This window comes from Balaenoptera physalus (genome assembly GCF_965194825.1).
Source record: "Balaenoptera physalus genome assembly, chromosome: 3".
Lineage (NCBI taxonomy): Eukaryota > Metazoa > Chordata > Mammalia > Artiodactyla > Balaenopteridae > Balaenoptera > Balaenoptera physalus.
The window spans coordinates 4,564,596-4,588,963 of record NC_138890.1 but is presented as its reverse complement, the minus strand read 5'-3'; the positions used below and the strand labels follow the sequence as shown (position 1 = coordinate 4,588,963).

Here is a 24,368-nt window from a genome sequence, read left to right as displayed (position 1 = left end):
TTTCCAACTTGGCTGTAGAGAAGGAAGTTCCCAGTTCTCAGAGCTCAGCCCGGGCTCGGTGGGTTGGGGGGGGGGGGGTCCTCAGACTTGTCCCCTGATGAGCCGAGGAGGAAGCAGGCAGCAGAGAGGTCAGATGGTCAAGGGAAACCATCTGGATCCCTCCATTTCCCACTTCCGACCCTTGTCTTGGGAAAAACCTCAAACTCCTCCGAGAACTGTGTGGCCTACGAGGCCCTGCATGGCCCCTCGCTCACTCTGCCCTGGCCACACTCCTCACTGTTCTCCAGCTCAGCAAGGTGGTTGCTGCCTCAGGACCTTTGCACTCACTGTTCTGTCTAGAGTGCTTCTCCTGCAGGTCTTCTACTAGAATGTCATGTAGAACAGTGTGCCAGGCACAGTAGGTGTGGTGGATATATACTGCTGTGTAACAAATATTCCTAAACTTAATGGCTTGGCTCATAACAGCAACTATCATTTATCTTTCATGGGGGTGACAAACAGGAAGGGCCAGGCTGGGCAGGTCTCTCCCTGGGCTTTGCCTTTCAGTGTCTGTTTCAGCTTCCTTATAGAATGGCAGCCTCAGGGCGGGTGGACAGCTTCCATGACGGCTGAAGGCTTTTAGGGCAACTGTTCCAGCAAAGCAGGCAGAAGTTGCATCCTCTGTCCCTGTCATGACCCAGCCTCGTAAGTCACATGCTGTCATTTCCACGGACTCTACCAGTCCGTGGAAATGGACCAGTAACCAGCCACTCCCATTCATGGGAAACAGAGCCCTCACCTCTTTTTTTTTTGATTGAAGTATAGTTGATTAACAATGTTGTTAACTTCTGCTGTACAACAAAGTGATTCAGTTATATACCTATATATATATATATATATATATACATACATTCTTTTTCATATTCTTTTCCATTGTGGTTTATCACAGGATACTAAATATAGTTCCCAGTAGGACTTTGTTGTTTATCCATCCTATACTTAATAGTTTGCATCTGCTAATCCCAAACTCCTAATCCATCCCTCCCCCGCCTCCCCTCCCCTTTGGCAACCAGAAGTCTGTTCTCTTATGTCTGTGAGTCTGTTTCTGCTTCGTAGATAAGTTCATTTGTGTCATGTTTTAGATTCCACATATAAGTGATACCAGATGGCATTTGAGACCTCACCTCTTGATGGGAAGAGGGTCAAAGAATTTGGGGCCGTTTTAAAACCACCACAGTAGGTAATCAACAAATATTTAATAAGTAAATGTTGAGGACTTCCCTGGTGGCGCAGTGGTTGAGAATCCGCCTGCCAATGCAGGGGACATGGGTTCAATCCCTGGTCTGGGAAGATTCCACATGCCGCAGAGCAACTAAGCCTGTGTGCCACAACTACTGAGCCCGCGCAGTCTAGGGCCCACGTGCCGCAACTACTGAGCCCATGCGCTGCAACGAGAAGCCACCACAATGAGAAGCCCGCACACAGCAATGAAGACCCAGCGCAGCCAAAAAAAGAACAAAAACAAAGACGTTGACTAAATGAATGTGTTAGAGGAGACCAGATAAAGAAAGCAAAGGAACAACTAAAGGGCACAATATTGGCAGCCTCGGCACTGGGATAAGAATTGTGAAACCAAGGGAAATTGAGTCGGCTCGTCAGGCTGATGGGTTTAGCATCTCCCCATGTCCCTTAAAAAACCACAACTGGATTATATTTAGCAAGCGGTGACATGTTGCTGGGAGTTTCCCAATGTGTGGGATGGATGTGGTGTATGAAATGACTTTTGGAGACATGCAGACAGGGCATTAAATGACAAGGAATCTCGTGGATTAGAGTTACCCCATTTTCAATTCTCTTTCACTCCTCATGTGTTTTCAGTTGAGTGATAATGTGCCTTTAATATGCTTCCAATACTTTGCTAATCTCTCTTTACACTGAAAAAAAAAAAAAAAAAAAAAGCAGGCTTGGGGCACAGCACCTTGGCAGGCAATAGTATCTACCCAGAATTTTAAAACACTGTTTTGTTTTCATGTTTATCTCCTATTCGTGATAAACAGTTATCTCCTATTTGTGGCTTAGTGGTTTTCTACTTGAAATGGTGATATACAGTACCTATTTAATGTAAACGTAAACTAATAAGACTTACTCAAGAGAAGTTATAGATAACGAAATGTACTGAATAGAGTGATACCAATAAGCTAGAAATGAGAAAACCTAAGTCTACACACTGCAGGTGACCAACAGTGACATTCTAGCTATTCCTGAAGAATTTCTAACCAAGCTCTGTGGCCTGTGCCTTCAGCCTGGAGGCGAAATCCAGGGTAGCAAAATCAGGTGTCTATTGGGTATCTTGCTAAATTGCAGACTCTGATTCAGGTCTGGGTTGGGGCCTGGGAATCTGTATTTTCAACAGATTTCCAGGTGATACTGATGCTGTTTTGGGGGCTGCAGCAAGAAAGAAGCAGGCTTCAGGAAAAAAAAAAAAATCTAGTGTGCTACCGCACACCTCTGCTCAACTCTGGTTAGTGACACTCACATTGGTAGCTTGAAATCGGCCATAGTTGAAGTATACTTACACCAAGAAAATCAGCATTACAAGCCAGGGTCCAATTTATTGTTTTATTGTCTTCAAGACTTAAAGTGATGGGAAAATAGTAAAATTTACAATAAACTATACACACACAGGCACACATACAAACACAGACAGAAACACACATTCCCCCCCCAAGAGAAGCAGCTGTTGTTAAACATTCACCACACCCCATTGGTTGTACAGAAATGTATAGAACAACCATGTAAATACACGTGTCCTAGATTAGAGGTTGGCACACTTCTATAAAGCCTCAAAGAGTAAATATTTTAAGTTTGTTGGCCCGACAGTCCGTTAAAAGGGCTCAGCTCTGTTTCTGCAGCTCAAAAGCAGCCATAGACATTATGTCAATGACTAAGTATGGCTGTTTTCAAATAAATCTATATTTATGGACACAGACATTTAAATTCCATACAATTTTCACATGTCATGAGCAATTATTCTTCTTTTGATTTTCTCCCAATAATTAAAAATGTGGCCCACAGGCTATAGGACCTCCTCCTCCAGATCATACTGGAGCAGGAGGAGTGAAGCTGGGACTCAAACAGGAAAAAAAGGGACACAGAGTCCCAAGCAGAGGGATCCGCCAATGCAAAGATCCTGAGGCTGGAAGGGGTTTGGTGAGCTCCAAGGACACAGAAAGACCATATGGCTGAACTGCAACGAGCAAGGGCAAGCATGGCAGCAAAAAACTGGGGCTTTGTAAGCCTGAACAAGAGGTTTAGAATTTATTCCAAGATCAGTAGAAAGCCCTTCGGAAGCATTGAGGAAAGATGTGCCCTTGATCTAACTCACATTTTTAAAAGATCCCTCTGTGTGCTGCTTATTTCATAAGAATGAAAGGAAAGAGGGCAGAGAGAGAAAGATGCTATCGGGTTTTACAGGAGAGAGATGAGAATGGTCTGGCCTGGGGTAGGGATAGAGAGCCCTGCTGGGGAGAACGGGCGGATCTGGGCTCTATTTAGGAGATGAGGCAGGGCCCGCGGGATGTTGCGTAGCAGGTGAGTCACGAATGAGCCCAGGGCGTCCAATATTCTCCCCTCAGTCCTGGGGGGGAAGGGGGGAGGGGAGAAGGGGAGGGGAGGGGAGAGGGGAGGGGGAGGGGGGAGGGGTCATCAGCCCATGTGATCGATGAAGACACTCGGTGAGGCTCGGTGCCAGGCGCTGTTCAGTACGGGGCCTCAGGGGCCAGTCGTCCTGGAGCTCCCATTCTGATGGCTCTGTGAGGTCAAGTCCCGGATCAACACCTGTGCCTCGCCCCGCCATGAACCTTCCCTTTGGCCAGTGATCCTCAACCTCTGACCTCTACTCCCCCCAACCATCCCCCACCTCTCCACGTGGCCTCAGAAAGTTTGCCTAAAGTACTGGTCCCTTAGAAGGGGAAACTTGAGGCCTGGGGTGACACAAGGCGCCCCACGACCACCTACAGGCCTCCCTCCGGGCCTCGGGACTGCGGCACGTGGAAAGCACCCCCACCCCGCCCCGACCCAGGGATCTACCTAGGAGAAGGCGTCGGTCGCGGCGCCCTCCACGGTTCAAGCTCCCACCGAGGGTGCGAGGCCGGAAAACAAGCGGAAAGCAGCAGCGTGAAGACCCACTCCGGGCGCGCAGCCGCAGGGAACGCAGGTTCCCACATTGCCCGCGGCGCGCGCGAGGCCCACTACGCGTGCGCCCTGCCCTGCCCACGCCCCCTCGGTCGGCGGGAAAAGGAGGCGGGGGCGGTTAATGCGCAGGCGCGTGCTCCGAGCTTGGCCCGGCTCGGACCCAGATCCCGAGAGCTTCTCCGCGCCGGGCTCCGCGCGCAGCCGCTAACTGCCCGCTTTGCTCGGAGTCGACTTGGCAAGTGCGCACGCGCGGGAGTTTCTGGCAGAAGGCAGACGAGCCCGGGCCGGCGCGGGGCCTTGTGGGAGGGCTTAAGGAAGTAAAATGGCGGACCTGGCGAACGAAGGTAGGGGAGGCGCCGTCGGGGGCCAGCCAGCGGCCAGGGAACGGGCGGCGGGAGGCCCGGGGGCCACAGGCCCGAGGGCTGAGCACCCCGGGGTGCGGGGGGCCTGTCTGCTCCGGGAGAGCGGCCCAGCGGGCCCCGCAGCCGTCCCCCATTGCGTCCCCTTAGGCCGGGCTCACCGGCCCGGCCCATCACTCCCGGTAGCCCCGGCCCTGCCACCGTCCGGCCAGACGGCTCTGGAGACGGCGGGGGCCGCGGCCCTGAGGCCCTTCCGCCTCGCAGGCCAGGCCGGGGGCCGAAGGGGGCGGGAGGCGCGGCCTCAACGCCTCGGCTTCGTATGTAAATGGATCTCCGGGCCTGGTCGCGGGCCCAGCGCGCCACGCTCCCTCCCCGCCCCCTCGTTCTCGGGGACCCCGGCTTTCCCCCTTGCCCGGCCTGGCTGCTGAGCCGGCCCACCCCCTGGTCCTGTGGGCTTCTCATCCTCCGCGGGCCTGCCCCACGCCGAGGATGGAGAACGTCCGGCTTGTTTGCACCCCCACCCCCAATTCAGCCCCCCAGTTCCCGCCAGTTCCCCGGATCCTTCCTGGCGACCCGAGAGTCGCGCCCCGTCTCCGCTCATTTAGGTCCAGCCGCAGGATGTGAGCCACTGAAAGCCCTGGCGGCTTTTCGGCCCTTTTTTTTTGGTTGCACTTCCAGAGAGAGACAGAGACTGTGCGATCCCCTCCTCTGCGGGAGCGCTGACATCCCGGCTGAGCGATTTTGACAAGGTTATAGTTCCGAATGGCCCAGGGAAAGCACCCCATCAGCCGCTGTCTGATGAAATCAGCCGTGGCGTTGAGATCGCTAGTAGCTTCAAGACTTTCGGAGGCCTATTTTTAGCTCCCTCCGTGTCTAGGTGCACAACTACAGGCAAGCAATCTACCTGCCTGGCCCTGATTTCCCCCCATACCTTGCTCCCTGCTGGCCTGAGGTTTGTACTGAGCTGCACGAATGCACGAATGACAATAATAAGTGCTCACCCTGGTGGAGCATTTGGAGTGCTACCAGGTACTGTTCAAAGTCTTGGGCGCGTGTGATCTGGAGTAACCCTCACTCCTCACAAAAGCTCCCGGAGGAAGGTACCGTCGGCTCCTGTTCTCCGTGAGGAAGCTGAGTTAGAGTGGTTAAGTTACTCGTCCAAGGCAGGTCACACAGCTAGTAAGGAATAGGGATGTGGATCAAGGTGGTCTGACTTCAGAACACCCCCCGCTGCCATGTATGCCACATGTCTTTGATAAGACAAAGGAGCCAGTGGAGGGTTGAGGTATTCCATTCACAAGATCCATTTACAGGCAGAACGGGGACTGGATAAATGGGAGTCAGTATGACACACTTTGTATATTTGTGTACTGGGCTCATTCATTTTCTTGAATTCAAGACTCATATGCGACGTCACGTTCAACATCTCCATTTGGATGTCCAATAGCCACATCACACAAAACCCCTATCTTTCTCCCCCACACCCGCCCACCCCACCGTCCTTCTGCCCTTGTAGTAAATGGCAAGTCCATTCTTTGAATGGCTCAGGCCAAACACCTTGACGTCGCCCTTGACTCCTCTTTCTCTCCCGTGCCACAGCACATCTTGTCAATTCTACCTTAAAAAATCTTTCCAGGGGGTGACCACTTCTCACCACCACCGCTGCCTGGGCCTCCCTTCCACCTTCAGCCAGCTGACAGTTTCCCAACCCCAAAGGCAGATGGCCCCCGAGACCTCCCTGTCCTCCTCTCCCGCCACTCTCTCCCCGACGGGCCCTGCTTTATCCACTCTGGCTGTCTCCGCGTCCCTTGCGTGGTCCACATCCTCTCTCCTATATGCCTTTGGACCTGCTGGTTCCTCTGCCTGAGTCAGCCTTCCTGCACATGTCCCCACGGCTTGCTCCTGCCCCTCCTTTAGGTTTTTACTCACATGTTACCTTATCGTTGAGAACTTCTCTGGCCACCTATTTCACATCGTATCCGCGTTCCCTATCCCCTCTGCCCTGCTTCATGTTGCCCCATGGCACTTATCACCAACCGGTGTGCCAGGTCTACTTGTTTGCTTCTAGAACGTAAGCTCCATGAGGGTGAGGATTTCTGTCTGCTGCTGATGGATCCCCCACCCCAATTAGGATAGTGCCTGACGCAGAGAAGGTATCCAAGAAATGTTTGTTGAATGAATGAGTGAATTCATCAGTCAGGACCTTCGTGGTGAGGTATACCTTTGAGCACAAAGGGAAAATTATGGACTCCTGTTTTGCAGGGACACCATTTCTAGCATATGCGCTGACACATGAGCTGTCGATTGTAAATTGCACGGTTGAACAGGTAAGGGTAAGATAGAGAAAACGGACTGTTTTGTAGTACTTAAAGTTTTTGCCTAGTAGATGCCACACTCACCTAGTACTTTGCCTCTGACACTAGTTCTGGCCTAGCTGTCTCCAAAAAAATCAAATCTTAGTGGTCTTTTATGCCTCTCATATCTCTGTCACCCTTCAATTGGTTGTCATGTGTTTCTCCACTCCATTTCGGGTTTGGGCTTGTGCAGCCTGCTAGGATCTTTAATTTCTTACCCACTATGTGAACTAGGACTTCCTTGCCTACGCATTTTGAAGCTTTAGGGACTGCCCCATACGTGTGCTTTCCCACTTGTTGTTTAATCTCAAACGCCCTCTCTGCTTCTGCCTTTCCAGACTGGGATCCTAAGCATATCCATCCTCACACCTGGGCATCTATAGAGACAGAAAACAGCACGGGTGATCCCGATGTGCAGCTAGGGCTGAGAAGCACTGGCTTGAGTAGTACAGGTTAGGAGTGCTGTGCTTGTGTAGAAAGAAACAGTTCCAGTTGTGTACCCAGTACAGCACCTTGTTGGCCCTCCTTGCCATGGTGATCTCCATTGTGACAGCAACTCCCACGGCCCTTTTTGGTAGTCCTGTAGTCCGTGACTGTTAAGGTCCAACTGGAATGTTTCTCTCCCAGGAGTGTGTGGGTGTTGTACACTTGTGTCCTGGGATATTCTCTTCTGCTTGGCATTTCGCTACTGATACATCCCAAAGTCGTTAATCATCCTGTCTCTGGAGTTATTCTGCCTTGTAGACCGGCATCGGGATTTGAAGGCAGCGTTTGGCCCCTGGTGAAGGTAAAGAGACTGAGAAGAGGGTGAGCAAAACGTATTTGAGCTATTGGAGATCTTGGATTCTAGATCCCAGCCTTAAAAGATACCATGTGCATATGACGCCTTGCCAGCCTGCAGACACACAGGGTGGAAACCCAAGAGACCATATAAAGCAGGGTTCTCGACTTTGGCCCTGTTGACATTTTGGAGCAGATGTTTCTCTGTTGAGGGGCCGTCCTCTGCTCTGTAGGATGTTGAGCATCATAGCAGCGTCCCTGACTACACGTAAGATCCCAGTAGCACACACCCTCCCCTGCACCCCTACCCCAGGGGTCGTGACAGCCAAAAATGTCTTCAGACATTGTGTAGTGTCCCAGGGCAGGAGGTGGGGAGAATCACCCTCAGTTGAGACCCTCCATATAAAGTGATGGTGGGGCACAGGCTTTGCATGAGAACCGGGTTTGTGTTTTGACTCTGCCTTGTACTCTCTGAGTGACTTTGGCCAAATTCTTAACTCCTTTGAGTCTCAGTTTTCTCACCAACGAAATGAGGATAACGATGATCATATCTATCCCATGGTTGCTGTGACCCTTGGCTGAATTAACGCATATAAATTCTTTAGCGCCTATCTCAGCCCGTTAATAAACAGTCAATAGTAGCTATTTTTACTGTGGTGGACTTATGTTACCGACACATTTAGCTGAAGTGCTCAAAGCGAAGCAAGAGAGGGCAAGAAGTGAGTCTGAACAGTGCAGGTGAATCCACCCCCACTGAATCCTCCCCCTGGGGTGAGCCCAGGCTGAGAGGCAGCCAGAACTGGGCTCTCCGTCCTCTTAGGTTCTGTCTTGACTTTGATTGCGTGACCATCTAGGCAGGGGCTCTCAGCCTCGGCACTCTAGGCATTTGGGGCCAGATAATTCTCTGTTGTGGGGCTGTGCTGGGCATTGTAGGATGTTGATCAGCTTCCCTGGTCTCGACCCGCTAGGTGCCAATAGCACCCTCCCCCCTCCCCCAGTCATGTCAGCCAGAAGTGCCCAGGCATTGCTCAGTGTCCCCTGGTGGGGGGAGCCCCCCCGCAGTTGCCCCCCATTGAGAACCCCTGATCTGGCCTGACCAAGTATCAGTCCAGAGATTTTCAAGGGTGGTTTGGCTTTCATTACTTCTCACCTTACTTTTTGATTTAAAACCTAACTCCAGAGAGGATGAGATGCAGCTGAGTTTTTATTGATGAGCGAGAACTCAAAACAGTTGGAATCCTCAGTTCACTTGGTTCTCACCACCCCCTTCCCCTGCCCTAAACTTAATTCTTAGGAGAACTGAGAAGCAATTTTTCAAAGTTTTCATGAAGTTATGATAAACATTAACCCTGGGGTTTGTCCTGAGGTCAACTCTCGCATGCCTCTCACACCCGGGGCGGATGGAGCCTGGCGGTAGCTGAGGGTGCCATGCTAAAGTCTTTATGTACTTGGAAGAATATTTAAGTTTTGACAGGGATCCTGTGTTTAGACAGAAAAACTTGCAGTTCTGCAAGTTTAAAGCTTCCCCACCACGTCTCCAGCCTGCCTCCCAGTTAGCTGGAAAATGGACCCACCCCAGCAGCCCCGTTACCTGCGGGCATCATCGGGTGTTAGGGCCGGCCGGGATCTGCTGTGTGCTTGTATGCTGAAGGAGCCGGAGAGAGAGGAGGCGACAGGAAGTTGGTCCGGTCAGAGCCAGGGAGCTTAGAATGGCCTTGGGAGCGGGGACGGTGTTTGGGGCCGGCCAAGGGGGCATCTTAGGTACCAGTCGAATTCCTGCCTAGTAAGTGAGTTCAGGCCCGGAGAATAGGCTGGGGTAGAGTGGGAAATGGGGGTCATTTGGGGAGCAATGGCATGCATTTGGGGGACTTGAAAAGGGCCTTTCTCATGGAATGGAAACTACCTGGGAAAGGCAGCTGGTATTGACCTGGCCGAGCCTTGGTAGCTCTCCATGGTACTTTGAAACCATCAGGAGGCAGATGGGTTTGCTTCGTTGTCTATTCAGGATCTGGTGGTAGTGCTGGCAGCAAGCAGCAGGGGTTCTCTGTCTTGTTAGAAGGGGGTTTGTTTTTGCCACCTTCGTGCAGTAACCTTCCTGTGGTCCCACAGAGCTGTGTTCGGTGTGGCTGTGCACTGCTTGGTAGGAAACTGTGCAGCACAGGGTCTCGGAGTAAAGTCCCTATACTCCACTTCATCCTTGGTTGTCTTGGCACTTGGTGCTATTGCGTAGCACTTGCTATGAATCTTAAACCTGACCGCGCTTCACGCTTATTTAAGGAGGTTGTGGAGGAGAATTAAAACTGATGCTTTGGCTGCACCGTTGGAGATTGTTGCAGGAGGTGCACAGTGTCTAGGACCCCACAGATGTTTTACAACATGGAGCCAGAGTCAAAAACTACAGGCAGAAGTTGTAACCTTGCTTTGGGGGCAAGCAGACATATATAATTTGACTCATTTAGGTTTGTCTTTGTTTGCTTTTAATTAGGAGCCAGTACTTAAGAATTCCGAGATTTCAGGGGAAAGAATAATCCAGGTTTCTGATTTCTCTTGAAAAACAGCAACCAGCCTCAGCCTGCGTTCCTGCACAGTAATGATTTGCCAGGACTGAGGAACAGCTGCCACCTTGAGATAGACTGTGCCTTCCTGGACACCGCGGTCTCCACTGACTTGCTTGGGACCTGGCCCGCTTCCCCCTTTTCCAATGCCTGCCTGACCTTGGCTGGCATTTGGGTTTCAGCCCTGTCGTAGCACCTCTTAGACAGGTGCTTGGCCTGAGTGGGGCCTGTAGGGAGATCCATGTGGGTTTCTCCCCTGTCTCAAGCCTCAAAGGAATTTTAGACCGGAACTGACTGACAGGCTCCGGTTGATAGCTTGTGGCACAGTCGGAAGTGCCCTTCCGTATGTGTCTTGCCTCTGCCACTTACTTGCCCAGGAGCTTGGGCAAATTGTTTGACCTCAGTTCCTGCACCTGTAGAATGGGAACGATGCTAATCAAGTCTGAGGATTGTTGTGTGAAAGGAACATATGGCAGGGGATTGGCCCACTGGTGGGTGCAGATCCGTGTCAGTTACTGCTGGCTGTTAGTCTTCTGATTGGATGCCTAGGTAGAGAGAAAGCTCCTTTTGGGTTATAGCCGAGTTTCATTGAGACATTCCAGTGGGATCTGTCCTGCGTATTGTGGGATGTTTGGCAGTGTCCCTGACCTCTACCCAAATGTCTCTAGACGTTGTCAGATGTCCCCTCGGGGGCAAAATCGCCTCTGTTTGAGTACCCCTGTGTTAGGGGATTCTGTTGACCCTCCCCCCGCCAAGAGACTGTGCGACATAGTCATCTGATCTACTGAAGTCCTAGGGTGCTGCACACATGTAAATACACAGATGGAGCCGGGAGGGAGAGAGGAGGTAATTCACAGATGCTGGGGCGCCACCCTGGTTTGTGCCGTCTGACCCACTGAGAATTTACTTTGGCGTATAATGTGAGTTAGGGATCTGACTCAGTCTTTTTCTCAACCTCAGCACAGGTGATACTTGGGGTTGGCTCATTCTCTGTGGTTGGGGGGCCATCCTGTGCACAGTAGGAGGCCGCTCAGCCTCCCTGATCTCCGTCCACTAGATGCCACTAGTGACTCCTCCCCATCGTGATGACCAAAAATGTTTTCAGACATTGCCCAGTGTCCGGGGGGGTGGAGTGGGGGGGGGCAAAATAAAACTGTCCAAGAGTAAACTGTTTGCCAACTAGAGCTTAGGGCTCACCCTCCCAACCTTTTTTTTTTTTTATGGCCTTTTGGCAGCTGTAGGCATCATGGACTTCATGTCCCTGTTAAGGGGGGACAGTGTTTTCCGTGACCTTCAGCACTGTTCCAAGTTCCAGGGGAGGATCTTCGGAGATGCTCTGCATCTGGGCCATTCCCTTTCACGGGGGCTGAAGCCCAAGGCCGTGTCTGTAAGAGGAGTCGGCCTGTCCCAGTGTGCCCACCTCCAGCCACTGAGTCTAGGAGCCCAGCTCATCCTTTCCAGTGGATCATTTTGACTCACTGGGCACTTGTTCTCCTGAAACCTGACAGAGACGACAGTGGTTTCTCCATGCATGTGTCTAGGAGGTAAGCTTTGCTTTTGCAGTACATTTTAAATGCCTTTGCTAAATTAAACTCCCCCAGGCTTGTCACACAGAATTTCGAGAATTCATCGGCCCAGAATTAACGCCTGTGTTGCATCTGTAACAGCAGAGCGGGAGTGGGGAAAACAGTTCTGGAGAGTTTGGCTTCTCAGGTGGCAAGAGTGAGAAAACAGGCTACCGTTTGCTCAGAGGAGAAAGGATGTTTTGCAGCATTGATGTGGCCGCCGGGGATCTGAGAGTCCAGGGCCTGGGTTACTCATCATCAGTGCCACTTGGAGGGGGCCGCCTGCTTGTGGAGTCTTGTCAGAAGAATGGGGGTTGTGTTTGCTGACCACGTCGGCCACTGAGTGAGCGAGACGTGCTTCCACAGCTCAGGCACCAGCAGGCTCTGTCTCCAGAATAGTCAGGCTCCAGCCGCCTCGCCCAGTCTGCAAGGCCACAAGACTTGCCCGAGCCTCCCTGTCACTGCCGCTTCTCACCTGGACAGCACCTGAGGGCTCCTCGCTGGCCCCCTGGCAACTCCTCCTGCCTCCCTGAGATCTGTTCTCCTCACCACTCCCAGGGTGATCTTCCCCGACATCATATTACAAAACTTCCTAACGCACAGAAATGGAAAGGATTCGTGAGGACCACTGCCAGGGTGGCCTTTCAGGAAAATGAACCTGCTCATATCACACCCCTGCTTGGACTCCTCACCATGCACCCCCTCCCCAAACTCACCTCCTACCCTCCCCTAAGGAAACACTCGGGTCACGTGGGCCTCCAGGATCTTCCTGTCCTTAGGATGTTCGTTCTTGGGGCTCCCTCTGCCCGGCATACTCTGCCTTCACTTGGTCGCTCCTTCACACCCAAGGTTCAGATGGCGCCTGGGCGAGGCCTTCCCCCCGCCGTGGCCCCCTTCTGCCCACCGCCCTGCCCTAGCGGCCTTCTAGCGCCTGCCTCCAGGGTTTCCTCATTATCCCCGCACGCCTCCGGCTGCTTGTTTTTCTCTCCTCTTCCCACTAGATGGCTGCGGCCTCGTCCACCTTTCCTCCTGTCTCCAGTGCCTGGTGCCTCGCACCTGGCTCATCCTGGGTTCTCAGGAAGTCGTGTTGCTGTGAGCAGGGCTTGGCTAGTGGGCCTGCCGTCGGCTCTCACCTCAGTGATTCCCTCGGCCTCAGAAGGGCTCAAGGGATTATGAGAGACTGTTTGTGGCGAGGTGTCCCCGTGTCCAGGCAGCTCTTGGAAGGGCCCAGACCGGGAGGTGTTTATCATCGTTGGGGGCCTGGCGACTGGAGACAGTCCTGGAGTCCAAGACCTCTGCTCTGAGACGGCGTCAGTGTATCTGCAGTCTCTGTGTGGAATTCTAGTAACAGTAGTCACGCCAGCGTGGAATTCGGACTGCATGCCAGCCGCTTCCCAAGCACTTGATATGCATCATTTCCTTCAGTCCTTCCGAACCGACTCGGGTGTAGGTACCATCCCTGTTGACAGACACAGGCAGTATGTGGGGAAAGCACGTGAACTTGCCCGGGGTCCCAGCCGCAGGTGGTTGAGGCCCATCTGAACACACACAGAAACTAGCGCCTGCGTTCCCAAACTTCTTCAGTTGGTCTGCAGCCTCAGCAGATTTTCTGGAGTCCTTAGCTCTCCTTCCTGTGAGGGGATTTCCGCTGTCTTCACTGGAACTTTCCCCTGAATCTTCGGCCGGCCGCTTGCATCGATACTTCACCTCAGCTGTGCTTGTGTCGCGCCATCTAGTGGCAGAATAGAAAAGTGCTGTCAAAGCTGGCTCCCCGATTTCTCAGTAGTTTTAGGTGAGGTTGCTGACTTTGTTTGATTTATTAATAGGTTTATGGGGGGTTTCCTGGATTTAAGGCACAGAGATATCCAAAGTGCAGGGTCTGCCCCAGCAGCTTGTAGTCTGAGTGGATGGGGCAGGGGTGGAGGGATCGGAGGGGGCTGCAGGGCCAGTACTTCTAGAAGTAAAGAAGGTGGATGTGGCTTGGCCTGAGAGGGGTCGAGGGGGACGTGAAGCACCCAGCTTGGAAGTCAGGCTTAGGGTTCTGGTCCCACCTCTGCTGTTTACCAGCTTCGTGACTTGGGCAGGGCACGTGTCTCTCCGAGGCCTCTCAGTCTTGTTTCGTGATTTGCAAATCAGAGACGATAAATAATTTCTATGCCATAGGGCTGTGATGACATTGAAGGAGACGGGGTATGTAAAGCGCCTGCCCCCGGGTCTAGTTAGGGCCATTCAACAAATCCGAGTGGCTTCTTACCCCCGCTGTTGTCACAAGTGCAGGGTCATGTTAGAGCCCTGAAGAGTGGCTCGGGTTTCAGTAGGTGAAGGTAATTTTGTGATGAAGAGCATCCCAGAAAGAAGGGCATAAGATGAAAGATACACCACCATCTCCCAAAACTGTGCCCCCCTATGATCTTCCATGAGACCAGTTGAGAGCTGCCTGAGGAAAAATATATTCAAGTACCAAAAAAAGAATGAAGGGACCCACTGCCCACTAGCTGAGCCTGCGGTACACTGAGATCAGAGAGGTATTGCCTAGCAACAGCATGATTGAGATCAGTTCTACTCTCCACCAAAGAATTAGTTGGCGAACAGAGTTGACGCATCGGTGACAAATTCACCTTTATGTTGCTGCACAGGACTGTTTATAATAATTCCTGAGAAAAGAAATGACTCGAAGGGTTGAGATAGTAAGTGTCGCAGGATTAAAGCAGTTGCCACGTATTAACAGACTGTTGTTTTTGTTGGCAAGATGCTTTCCATATTTTTTGCACAGATAAGATTAAGACACATCAGCGCAGGATTAAAGCTCATTTTGCACAACTACCTTGCTGACATTTTGGACAAGAATTCTAAGTGGCTTTCCAGATGGGGGTTATTTCCTGGCAGGTGTTTGATCCATCATTTAGGAGGGGAATAAACAGAACAGGCCAAGATATTCCAGATTCCCTTCTCTGTGTGTTTTCCTGGGTCTACATATTTTCTTCTGTTTAGTTTAGCAGACATCCTCAGAGACAGAGGCTGGAGGCAGCCACGGGGGCGTGCCAGAGCTTGTCGAGGGGCAGGCCTGCCCGTGGCTTCTGCGTACTTGCCTCCCTGCACAGTGTGAAGAAGGAAAGCCTGCATGCAGGGCTGAAAACACAGAGAATGCGTGTGTTTTCAGCTTCAGTTGTGAATGCATTACGTAGAGCCTCCCACGGTTACACGTTTGACAGCTGCAGAGGCATAGCGGGCCTCACCGTTGAGCGTGGGTCTCCATTCTCTCCTCGAGGAGCCTGAGGGTCTGCCCTTGGTGTAACTGCACGCTCATCTGAAGCAGATGGTCGCAAGACTTGCTGGAAGCCTCGGGCCCACCCTACAGTCCATCGCTCACCCTCTAGTTTCATTTGTACTCTTCCAGAGATGTTTGTCTAGAATGTTCACTGACAGCTGCTTTATTCCTGATGTGACTTCTCAAAAGAAGAGTCTCAGTTTCTTAGCTTCGAGGCCCACCTGAGCGGGAAAGATGGGAGGAAGCAGAATGGGGCGGTGACTTCTCCCTTTTGCCCTTGCGGTGCGTGGGTAGTAGCGCGGGGGTCAGGGACCAGAGTCAGGCCCGCCTGGGTTGGAGACCCAGTCCCACCTTGGACAAGTCGCTCGCCCTCTCTGAGTCTCCGTTCCTGTTCTGTAAACTAAGGACCTACCTCTTAAGGTGGTTGTGAAGTTTCAGGACAGTGGTGCGGATAAAGCGCCGAGCACCTAGGTGCCTGGCCCGTAAGTACTTTCCGATCAGTGACTGCTGGCCTGTGTGAGAGACCATCCCAGGGTTCTGGGAAACCCCATCTGGGAGTGTCCTCGCTGTGACGACGTGGCGGAGGCTGGAGAAATCTAAAGATGGGATCCCAAGACCTCTGTCACCCTGGAGGGTGGGGACACACACCCTTCTACCCCGGGGCCACCTCTGGGGTCCAGGCCAGCTCCTCTCTCCCCTTCCCTTGCTTGCAGTAGGGACTTGGCCTCCTTTCCTCACATCCGGGCAGCTGCCATCACCTACCCTGTCCCTAGGAGTTCCTCCTCCTTAGACTGGCTACAGGGCAGTACCCCCTCCGTCCCCTTCCTTGCTGGTCTGAAATAGACACAGGAGGCATTTTGTTTTAATGGTTTTGCCACCAGTCAATCTCTGGGCAGAAAAGACACAGATGAAACCCTGAGCGCTGTACCCTGGCCTGCTTGTAGTGGTGGTATCAGGAAGCCCACTGTTTTAATTCTGACAGGTGTGGGACTTCTTAAAACTCTCTTCCTCCTTTGGACCCTCCTTACCCACTATTTGAGGAGGCAGTTTACAGGCCCTCTCCCTGACAAAGACATTGTACACAGATTACAGCGATGCCTTCAGGGTGGGGCTTTTAGAACTTCCCACGCACGCACCCAAGCCATCCGAGGACTTTCCCTTGTCCCAGGGCCCCTGGTCAGTCGTTTCTGCTTTAGTAGAAGGGCCTGCCTCCTTGGCGACCCCTTTGTTACCCAGAGACCTCCACTCCCTGCAGGGAGAATGGTCTCTGGCCCTTTGGGTCAGGAGGCAGCCTGCACCTTAGGGACCCCCGACTTCTTTGGAGCCATCTTTGGTTCCTTTGCTCAAGATAGGAACTGCCTGAGTGTGATTGGTGCTGACCTGCCAGGAGCTCCTACGCTGGGCCATGCAGGTGTGAGGGATTGCACTCCGCTGCTCTCGCCCTGGGCTGGGGTGTTTCCCGTCTGTCTTTAAGGGAGTCCAGGGGTGCCACCCTGACCTTCCTCCAGTTCCTCCAGTGCTGCCTCATTCCTCCCCGCTCCTGGTCACCTGGCTGAGTGCTGCCCCTTCTGCTTAAGCGGCATTTCCTTCAAGAAGCCCTCCCTGACCTGCCCCTTCTCCGCAGCCTCACCGGGTTGGGTGCCCCAGCTCCGCGCTCTGAGTGCCTTCTGTGCTTCCCCTGTGTCGTAACGTTCAACTAAGTCTGATATCAGCTCCTGGCAGGCAGGGGACATGTCTCTCCATGTCACCACCACACCCTAGAAGCCAGCATGGTGCTTGGTGCACAGTGGGCACTCAGATGTGTGGAATCGCTGGAAGTTGTAGTTGCCAAGTGACTGTCATGATTGACTCTGTGAACGTAGCGAGAGGTGCAGCTGGAGGAGTGGTTCCCGGCTCAGCTGGGTGGGCAGAGCACCCTGACAGTCACAGCCACGTCAGCAGTGCCTCTGGGAGCAGGGAGGGGTCCCAGACATCTGGCAGAGGGATGGCACAGGAGCAGAGATCTGCGACTTTCCACACCTGGGCTTTCCTGTCTGTGTTTATCACCAGGACTGCAAAGACCAGGTCCGGAACCCAGTCCTGGTCCTTGGGGGTCACAGCTGAGCTGCCCCAAGGTTTACATCCAAAGCAGCCAGTTGGGTGGAGGGTGGCAGGGGACAGGAGGGAGAGCCCGAGCTGTGGGCCAGGATGTCACCGGGGGGGTGTCACCAGGGGCTACTCCTTTCAGCCTGTCCAGGTCCGTCCCCGGCCTCCCCACCACCACCCACCGCCCCCTGGGGGATCGGGGAAGCAGGGGCTTTCCCTTGCTGGGAGCTGGGATCACGGTTGGGCTCAGGCAGGGAGCCATCTGGGGCACAGGAGCTGAGGAGGGGCGTGTGGAGGAGAATGGGGGAGACGTTCAGACCAAGAGCAGCCACCTTGGACTTGGCATCGGCACCTTGGGAAGCTGAGGTGAGGCCGACGCACCCAGCGTGTCCCAGACGGTAGTGCCTGCGCCACCCAGAGCAGGGCTGTTCTTTGAGGTGACTTGAAGGCTCCGAATCCCACCCCACTTCACGCAGCAGTGTTGGCCGCAGTCACCCACAGTTCTCAGGCCTCGTCACGGGTGTTCCTGGAAAGGGGTTGCCTGGTCAGATAACTTTGGGGAACATTTGATGAAATGGGTTTCTTTACTGTTGGTTTTCTTAACCCTTCTTATGTTGATGAGTCTAGTCAATGCTCCAGGTGGGCTGTTTTTTTACAGACTAATTTGATCAAGGAGTATTTATTTATTTGGCTGCGTCGGGTCTTAGTTGTGGCATGCGGACTGTTTGCTGCGGTGCACGGGCTTCTCCCTACTTGATGCGCGGGCTTAGTTGCTCCACGGCTTGTGGGATCTTAGCTCCCCGACCAGGGATTGAACCCGCGTCCCCTGCATTGGAAGGCAGATTCTTAACCACTGGACCACCAGGGAGCACTTCACAGAACCAAAAAACAAAGAAAAAAACACGTGGTGGACAGAATCTGGATCAAATAATGTGTATTTGGTTAACGTTTTAATATTTTAGGTCTTTGCGGTGGCCTAGGTCTCTCTACAAATCTCTGGTGGTGGTTTTCCCTTCACTTGTGAAAGGAAAGCTGGACTGGGGCTTCAGGCAGGTCCAAGGAGCCTCGTTGCTTCTGTCCCCTGTTCGTTCCCCAAACTTGGGTTTCAGTTGGCTGGATGACGCTGCTTTTTCGGTGACAACCAGAAGCAGTGGTGATGTGGGACAGTTAAAGACAGTCTGCCTGGAAGGGGGCACGCGTGTGTTGCTGCCGTGGAGTCGGGACTAGCTTGCAGTTTACGGACTCTGGGCCCTAAAGCGGATGAGCAGAAATGAAGCACGCGTGGCTCTGATGCTTTGTGTCTTTGGTAGAGAACTGACCGAAGTTCTGTCCCCCAAACCTGCCCTCCGCAGGGGTCCCTGTGGCCCGCGAGGTGGGCTGCCAGGGCCCAGGCCTCCCTGGCCCCAGCCCGTGTGGCCCACGGCATTCCGCTTGCTCTCTAACTGCTTGTTGAGCATGTGTTATGTGTGAGACTGCGTTTGGCTCTGAAGATACAGAGGCGAACACAACAGAGGCCCCACTATTACGGAGCTTAAGGTCCAGGAGAGGATACTGCCAGGGTAGCAAATAAGCAAATAGCACGCGTGCGCACACACACACACCCGGCCAAGTAAACAGACACACCCCCTCCCTTTTCATCAGACGCTTTACCCTGAAGTTTTCTGCCCCCGGCTTCCCGTTCCGCATTTTCCGCATTTTTCCCGTGATGCCTTGCACAGAACAAGGGCTTCATAAATATTTATGTGATCACATAGCAGCTGGTGCTACCCATGTGAAGAAGTACAGAAGGGGTTTAGTTCAAACATTTACTGGATGGTTCTTACACTGCACACACCAGGTGACAGGCTGCGTGCAGAGCTGTTTCAGATGCTGTGTCTGTGATCTCTCAGCCTCCCTGACAGGTAGCCTTGGTGTAACCCATGCAGGATGTAAGCCAGAGCAGGCTTCAGGAGCCCAGTTCAAACTGGGAGCATCCTGGAGGAGGTGGTGTCTCTACCTGAATGTGTGTCGGCCACGGAAGAGAAGGTGAGAATGTCTTCAAGGCAGAGGGACTAAGCCAGGCAGAAGTCCAGAAGCGACAGAAGCGTGGGACGTGCTGGGGGCTCTTCAATGCCACAGTCATGGTCGGTGCGGGGTGGCCTTTTTGAACGGCCTTCGACCCTAGTCTGGGAGGACGTTGCTGAGTTGAAAGTGTGAGTTTCACACCAGTGGTTCTGGCTGCTCTGTGGAGGCCGCACTTCAGGGGGTGAGGGTAGAGGCGGAGAAAGAAGGGAGGTCTGAACTACAGCAGTGGAGGTGATGAGGGTGGGTCTGCTTTCCAAGCGCAGAGCCCCATGCCCCCCTCTCGCTGGCCTCTGCCTGCAGCCGTGTGACATGCCCTGTTGCCGTGCAGGAGGGTTCCTCCAGCAGATGGGATCTCTCCCAGCTTGCGCCCGGACCCTGCCGTGTGGTCCAGGAGGCGCTGGGCAGGACCTTCGCACCACAGGCAGCCTCCTGCTGAAGCTAATTCTGTTCCCGTCCTGCCCCGGGGACCCGCAGGCAGCCCCTCCTGTGTGCCTGCACATCAGCCATCACAGTTCCAGCACCAGGAAGCTCTTCCTCTACCATTCAGATGCTTCCTCTCCGTTCCAGTCCTTCCTTACAGCCTGGCAGTCATTTTCTCAGTGCCCCCCTTGCCTTCCTTACTCATCCCTCCATCAAATATTTGTTGAACCCCTGCAGGGTGCCGATTACTGTTCTCAGAGCGTGGGACACAAGGGGAACGAGGCAGAGGCTCCGATCTCATGGAGTTGATCCCTTACTAGGGGAGACAGACCGTAATAAACCCACACACATGGTACACCAGGTGGTGATGCCTGCTAGGAGGAGAAAGAGAGCATCTTGGCTTCACTGTGAGGCCACTCCCAGGTTTCTTCTACAGGGTATGGTGTGTGTTTAATTAAGTCTACAGCGGCTAGGCCTCTTCTCCCAGAGAGGCCGGAGGCTCTTAGAGACAAGGGACAGAGAGAAGTCAAGCTCAGGCCAGCTTAAGCAAAAATCAGCATTTGCTGGCCTCACTGAAGAGTCAGTGTGGGGGTGGGGTTAGCTTCGGGCCTGCTGACCCAGGGCCTCCAGCCGTGTCTCCAGGGTTCAGTTTCCTCCTCCATCCCCAGCTCTGCTTCCTGCTGGATTGGCTCTGCTCCAGGGCCCCTTGTGGTGACACCCGGCTGCTGGCAGCCCCAGCAGAGAAAGAGCGCCCCTTCCCCAGTAGCTCCAGTGGAAGTCCTGGACCCGAGTCTCATTCGTTGGCAGCGGCCTGGCCTTATTCATGTGCCGCCGTGTCCCCTGGGGCCAGGGCATGCAGTATTCTCCTCCTCGGGCCCGGAGCCAGGTTGGGCTCCATCTAAACCACGGTGAGGAAGGGGGGGGCGCCTAGGCTGACCAAAATCACAGATCCTTCCTGCACACCCCCGAGCCTTGCAGCTGGCCGGCAGTTGGAGGCAGAAGTGAGGCCGGGGTCTGGACCCACAGCCCCGGGTGCTAGGCTTATGGGGTAAAGGGCAGCGCCAGAAGGTGTCTGGGCTTGCCCGTGGTAGACGTGGTGTGGAGAAGCTGCTGCTGTCCCCGGAGTCCCTCCAGCTTTCCTTTGCTGTCGTTTACTGTCCGGCAGTAAGCACGTGCATGCGTTCGTTCGACCCCCCGGGTTTGCGGAGCAGTAGCTGCGCATCTGTGCTGGGGAGACGGCTGTCCTGGGAAGTGTGCAAGGCCCTTCCACGCCGCCACCCTCCTCCCTTGTGGCAGTGTGGTCTCCTAGATGTCATTCACCCCAGTGATCGCGTGGGCTGTGCCGGGGAGACAGCTGTCCTGGGAAGCGTGCAAGGCCCTTCCACGCCTCCACCCTCCTCCCTTGTGGCAGTGTGGTCTCCTAGATGTCATTCACCCCAGTGATTGCGTGGGCTGTGCCTGGGGAGGACTGTCGTGGTGAATCGGACCCAAGTGCCACAAGGCTTCAGTGAGCACAGCAGAGGGGATGGTCACCGTCAGTGGGCTGTGGCCCCAAAGTGAAGATTGGCGTCTGTCCTGCTCCTCTGTGGGGGTGGGGAGTGGGACAGTGTCCATTTGCCCATCTCAGTCTTGTCCTTTTGCTCCCCATACCGTGCCCCCCCGCCCCCCATCTTCTTTACTGTGTGTGATCGCCTTCGCCCCCTTCCCCAAACTCTGTTCTCTCTGTGCTTCCTCCACTCCTTTTACAGCCATCCCAGATCCTTAGCGTCGCCACCATCCGCCCCTCGGGCTCCCTGTCACCGTCACACCTTCCCCTCTCCCTTCACTCTTCTCCTTGGGGCTTCAGCACAGCTGCCTCTTCTCGGGAGCGTTTCCCTGATGCTCCAGACCAGACCCTCCTACCACGTCCCACACAAGCGCTCTCATGGCCCGCAAGCTGTGTCCCGTCCCGCGTAGTGGTCCTGCCGGGTTAGAGCCGTGTGAGTGCGGGTTCCTGGTTCACCTCGGCTCCGCACAACTGGGGGAAGGGGAAGGGTTGTGCAAGTGCTCCCCAAACTCATGACCCCCGGCTTCCCATCCGCGCCGCTCTCCAGGCCTCGAATGCTGAGGGAGGCCCTGGGCACGCCCGCAGGGCTCATGAGCGCGCCCAGAGCCACGCGCCCCGGCCCCAGGCAGTGAGGCAGGCGCCTCCGGGCCCCCCCACAGGTTAAGGCAGCCCTCGTCCAGAACCCGCTGGCCAGCGGCAGGGCCTTCCTGAGCGGCCGCCCGCTCCGGGGCAAGTGGCCGAGAGCCATGGACTCAGCTGCCTGAGAACGACCAGCGGCATCTCCCTGGTCCAGTGACAACATCCCAAAGGGTTTCTTCCTTCAACAGCAGCTGTGCAAGATGGCCTTTCAGACTTCTCACAACTCCACACTTTTTTTTTTTAACGGGCGCTCACTTAGAGACCCAGGTGGAATGCAGGGCTGACTTGAGCGGAGTAAGCTCTCCAAAGAGCACGCGTCCCGTGGGCAGAGGTTGCAAATGGGTCACCCCTGGCGGGCCAGTGGTCAGAAATCGGCAGTTTCATTGCCGGGGCCCGGGTTCAATCCCTAGTCAGGGAACTAAGATCCTGCAAGCCACATGGCGCGACCAAAAAAAAAAAAAAAAAGTTAAAAAACTAAACTAGTCTCCAGCCTTTGAAATTGGGGACCTGCCGTCTCTGCGCCTCGTTCCTGCAGCACCACGGTTGGTGGCGCTGAGTAGCAGCCGCCGGGCACTCTGCAGCCTGCCACCCTCCGCACCGCGCTCCCTCCATCAGTGACATGGCCTGTTCTGAGTGAGTCTTGAAACCTTTTTATTGGTGTGCACATGCACACAGAAAAGTGCACGTATCCTACCACTGTGTCGAGTTTTTACACACCCAACACTTCCCCGCATCCATGTGAAGAAACCGTTTTCTAAGCTATTTGATGATCTTTCGAGTTACTAGTTTTATATCAGGTTTGTTTTTTGTTTTTAACTTATTACAAACGAATGTAGCTTTGTTTACTGTATGAATGTAGTGTTGGGGGGAAAAACACCAATTTTTCTTTTTGCAGAGAAACCTGCCATTGCTCCGCCCGTCTTTGTGTTTCAGAAGGATAAAGGACAAAAGGTAAGGGGCCGGTATGTTCTCCCTTCACATGGTTACTCTGCCTTGTTTTCTCCCCAAGCTCTCTCTCCCCAGGTCGCATGGCCCAGGATCCTTCTGCCACGGAGAAAAGGCCCGGTGGCTTTAGGTTACCATGGCACGAGGTTAAGATGGGGTGTGTATGGACAGGGCTCAGAGGCCCTGCTTTAAAAACACAGTGGAAGAAAGCTTCCTTCTAATTCCTAACGATTTGCTTTAGAAGTACTGCTGTGCATTAGGGAATCTGGTAGGAGGGAGAGAAAGGGGGCCGGGGACGGGGGGAGGGAGGAGAGGAGAGGGAGCAGTGCTGGTTAAGGGGAAAATAGGACCTTTAAAGATTTTAGCGGGATTTTTTTTGGCTCCAACCAACTTGGCATAAATGCATTTCGAACAGTTAGTAGTCAGCTTGCATTATATATTCACCACCCACCTGTGTTAGGTTGCTTCCCCCTTCTTGGGCTTTAAATGTCTTGTTTTCCCTGATGTTGGAAGTACCTCGCCTAATTCATCGTGATGAGCTAGCAGCCCGGCGCCTTCCCACAAAGTTGCATGTGGCTGCTTATCTTGAAGTCATTGCGGTTGTCTCCCTCCCTGAACGGATCAGCCTGGAAGGTCCGGGCCGTGTCCAGAGATAGTTGATGTTCTGTGGTGATGCCTCCCAAGTTTGTATGAGGACGCCCCCATTTGTCCAAAAAATGGACGGTCCCTGCCCTCATGCCCGGGGACAGCAGGTGTGATGTCATAACCACGGCAAGATTTCAGGGTGACCAATGCGCTGCGTTGATGCAGGTGTTCTGAAACCCGTGTGCGTCTTGTTGATGAGGACAGCATTTGAGGGGCTTCTCGGCTCAGGGCTCGTGACCTACAGACCAGGTGCTCGGGTGGATGTCCGGTGCCCCCCCAGGGTGGCCGGCTTTGAGTTTGGGGGCTGCTGGCCTGGCGATTTGGGACTCCTGGCAGCCCGGCTGCTGCTTGTGAACCCTGCCCCTTGGCCTGAGAAGAGAGCAGCCCCGGCGTTCAAGGGCTGTGCCGGAGAGGGCGCGAGTGCGTGGAGGGGGCGGGAAGGAGAAGCGGCTGCCCTGAGACCCCTACCCGCACCCCCGCGCAGGGTGTCTTCTGTGTCAGCCGGGGCTCGTCTGCTAGGCTTGTTCTCAAATTAATCTTTCCTGTTGTTAATTCTTACGCCGAAGAATCACAGAACAAGGAAATGTTCTTCCCTTTTGGTTTCAGTTTTCCGAGTGGTATTTTCAAGATACATCAACCTCTGCCGTCCCCTCTCCCTTGGGCCCTGACCAGTGCATACATGTGTTTTTATCATTTGTCCTTTGGAAGTTCAGTCACCGTGAAGGGGCTGATGTGCTTCTGGCTTTTAGAGGTGGACGTGTTTGGTTTCTGCTTCAGATGTAAAAGTCACTTCTGTTAGGTTTTCCATAAAATTGGGATTTTCTAGAATTTTGAGTTTTATTATGATTTTCTTTTGAACCACTTTTAGTTTGAAACAGGGGTCAGCCAACTAAGGGCTGCCACCACTGCTGTTTTTGTCAGTAAAGCTTTATTGGCACTCGGCCCCGCCTGGCCCGTGCAGTCCACAGCA

At 53.7% G+C, this 24,368-nt stretch overlaps 1 protein-coding gene and 1 long non-coding RNA gene across 8 annotated transcripts in view; one reads left to right on the top strand and one right to left on the bottom strand.

The window, feature by feature from the left end:
* Positions 1-2,584: 2,584 nt before the first annotated feature.
* LOC309657739 lies at positions 2,585-4,209 on the bottom strand. The gene is made up of 2 exons (XR_014261877.1): positions 4,069-4,209; positions 2,585-3,789 (listed from the first exon to the last, which is right to left on the bottom strand). It is a non-coding gene; the product is annotated as an uncharacterized lncRNA (long non-coding RNA).
* Positions 4,210-4,351: 142 nt separating this feature from the next.
* The window catches only part of RANBP3 (RAN binding protein 3), a 53,864-nt gene continuing 33,847 nt past the window's right edge, over positions 4,352-24,368 (top strand). For all 7 annotated transcript variants that reach the window (XM_082455566.1, XM_082455565.1, XM_082455564.1 and 4 more), the window contains exons 1-2: positions 4,352-4,517; positions 22,704-22,759. In XM_082455566.1, coding sequence (XP_082311692.1) covers positions 4,496-4,517; positions 22,704-22,759 — 78 coding nt within the window. In that variant the 5' untranslated portion in view covers positions 4,352-4,495. The remainder of the gene's footprint in view (positions 4,518-22,703; positions 22,760-24,368) is intronic.